This window comes from Myotis davidii, unplaced genomic scaffold (genome assembly GCF_000327345.1).
Source record: "Myotis davidii unplaced genomic scaffold, ASM32734v1 scaffold1318, whole genome shotgun sequence".
Classification (NCBI taxonomy): domain Eukaryota; kingdom Metazoa; phylum Chordata; class Mammalia; order Chiroptera; family Vespertilionidae; genus Myotis; species Myotis davidii.
In genome coordinates, this window is record NW_006289719.1 from 749 (window position 1) to 3983 (window position 3235).

Genomic DNA, 3235 nt, shown 5'->3' on the forward strand with positions numbered 1-3235 from the left:
ATAAGTAGAGAAAATGTCAGTGTTTGCTTAGGCTAACATCTTCAGGTAACTTAGAGCAATTGCACACAGTGTACAATCATTCAGATATTACCCTTACTTAAAATAATAAATCATTATTAATTATAACTGTTAATAAATAACAAGAACAAAAAAGGAACAGTGATCCCCCGGCCCCCAATGTTCCAGAAAGCAGCAAAGGAAACGATTAGATTCTGAGTAAACCATTCTAAAACTGGAAACTACTGGAAAATAACCTGGACTTTCTGGAAAAAGCATTTACTATTGAAATTCACTAACAGTACCACAAATAAAAATCAAATGGTTGCATTTCCTTATGATGCTATACAAATTAATATGATATTTAATATAATGGTTAATATAATATGTGTTTGTGTCTGCCATATTTAGGAAGAATAGGTTTTTCTGAAGTATCCGGTTCATCAAATCTGGGTTTCTAAATAAAATGCTAATGTCTATAAAAAGTGGTTCATTACAGAAATGTAGTAAACCATAATAAAATTCAGAAATTTAAAAAAATAAACAGTATTATTATAAGTAGCATAACTATAAAATACTATTAAAAAGTGCTGCACCAGCCCGGTTGGTGTGGCTTGGTGTTGGGCACTGTCCTATGAACCCTGAGGTTGGAGTTCCATTCACAGTCAGGGCACATGCCCAGGTTATGGGCTCAATCCCCAATGTGGGGTGTGCAGGAGGCAGCCGATCAATGATTTGCTTTCATTATTAATGTTTCTATCTTTCCCTCTCCCTTCCTCTCTGAAATCAATTAAAAAAAAAAAAAGTGCTGCACTTGAATTTCATTATTAGTTGCTTTAATGGTAACCAGAAAGGAAGGTAGAGAAGAAAAGGTTAAACCATCATTAGGAGGGAAAAACAGCAATCTACAATTAGGCTATAGAAAATCTCTTTCTATGCCCTGGCCAGTTTGGCTCAGTGGATAGAGTATCAGCCTAATGACTGAGGGGTCCCGGGTTCGGTTCCAGTCAGGGGCATGTACCTTGGTTGCAGGCACGTCCCCAGTGGGGGGTGTGCAGGAGGCAGCTGATCGATGTTTCTAACTCTCTATCTCTCTCCCTTCCTCTCTCTGTAAAAAAATCAATAAAATATATATTTAAAAAAAAAAGAAAATCTTTTTCTAAATTATTACCATAATCAGAGCAGATAAATTTCATTAAATTAGATAAAATTAAGTTCATTTTACCTGTGCAGAGGTAATGTAACCATGTAAGTTTCCTTCCACTGAAATGCTGGCTGTAAAATAATTCAAACTGTAAAAAATTAAAAAAGTCAAATTATTTTCCGCTACTGTAACAACTTACCTGGCTATTACTACATTAAAAAAAGTTTTTAAAAAGTTCGTGTTATAAAAAGACATTATACCCCATTAGGTATATCTACTTGTTTTACACATGAGAAAACACATCTGTGCAAGTCTCTAAACAACATATGAAAATTACTCCAGCTCTTTTCTCTTACAACCTTGTCCAGAATACTTTCTACTAAAATGCAGCCCTGCAAATTTGACTTTTTCTATAAAATCAGAAATAACATAGCGATTCAATATCATTTTTTAAAGTTATCAATTCAGACTTTATAAATATTAATTACAAACCAAAACACTATCATAAATTTCAATATGAAAATACAAGTCATACTTTTATTTCTCATCTATTTGTCAATGTATATACCTTTGCTGAAGGAGAGGTTACCTATAAAGTGACATCCAATATTTAACTTCCACATCCAGTTGAACACTAATACAAGCAAAACTTCAGAGTACTTGTCTTTGTATTTTCTCTTGTTCATATTATTACAAAAAATTAACTTTAATATTCTATTATTGTAACTTTTAAAAAATTCATTTGTTGGACTGAATGTGCAATAGTAGGACACCAGTCCAAAAAACACAGATCATATCTTTTATTTATTTATTATTATTTTATATTCTTTAGAGAGGAAGGGAGGGAGAGAATGAGGGAAGGAGATAGAAAAAACATCAATTTGTTGTTCCACTTATTTATGCATTCATCTGACCAGGGAATGAATCTGCCATCTTGGCATATCAGGTCAACACTCTAACCAACTGAGCTACCCAGCCAGGACACGTTATTATCTTTTAATGAGATATTACATAATATAGTGAGAAAATAAAACTGAAACATTAAAAAAATAAAAAATCAACTTTACTGCAAAACTGAATACACAAATGTCACAATTCAGAATTGTGGACAGACTTTATTTAAGATTTTTTATTGATTTTAACAGAGAGAGGGAGCAGGAGAGAGAGAAACATCAATTGGCTGCCTCTTGCACACCCCCTACCGGGGATCAAGCCCACAACTCGGGGATGTGCCCTGACTGAGGATCAAATCAGTAACCTTTCAGTGCTCTGGACAACACCCAACCAACTGAGCCACACTGGCCAGAGTGTGGACAGACATTTTAGAATGATGTATCACTGTGTCATATGTAATATTAGAGGCCTGGTGCACAAATTCAGGCACACGTGGGGTCCAGCTGGCCCACCCCAATAGGGGCCAACTGAGGCTGCACCAGCCAGGGGGAGGGAACGCAGGAGGTTGGCCACAGCCCTGCCCCTTGGTCAAACTCCCGGTCGAGGAGACAATTTGCATATTAGCCTTTTATTACCTAGGATATCTAAAACTTTTATTTGTATATCAAACTTTACCATTTGTACTTTCAAAACGAAGTTTAAATAAAGCAATTAGTAACATCTGACCTGCCAGCTGCACTATGTCCACTCATTACAACAAAACTGATCACTCTCAGCCAAGGAAATTAATAAATTCTTTCAGCAGTTTATTCCAACTTGGCTTACTCCTAGGAAACTCAAATTTGTTAAGCATGTTTTCCCTTCAAGAGTGCATCATTCTCCTCTATGAGCAAATCCATCAAACACTTTGCATGATAAACAGGAAATGACTAGCACTTGGAATACTTAAGATTTTCTTCCTGGTTCTAATGTAGATAAAGAGAAAATAAAAATATGTCACAAGAGAAAACTAAGATGGCGACATAGATAAACACCGGGAAATTTCTGCCTCCCACAACAACTTCAAAAATACAACAAAAAGACAAAACGGACATCATCCAGAACTACAGGAAGGCTGGCTGAGTGGAAATTCTACAACTAGAAGGAAAGAGAAAAACACACTGAGAGCCAGAGGAGCTGCGGAAGTAAAGTGCAGAGGTA

The 3235-nt window shown here is 35.7% G+C and overlaps 1 protein-coding gene across 1 annotated transcript in view; it reads right to left on the reverse strand.

Moving 5' to 3' along the window:
• Positions 1-1168: 1168 nt before the first annotated feature.
• Positions 1169-3235, reverse strand: part of CUL2 (cullin 2) — a gene marked incomplete at its 3' end in the record, with an annotated part of 97540 nt that continues 95473 nt past the window's right edge. The window contains exon 17 of the mRNA XM_015563013.1: positions 1169-1289. Coding sequence (XP_015418499.1) covers positions 1169-1289 — 121 coding nt within the window. The remainder of the gene's footprint in view (positions 1290-3235) is intronic.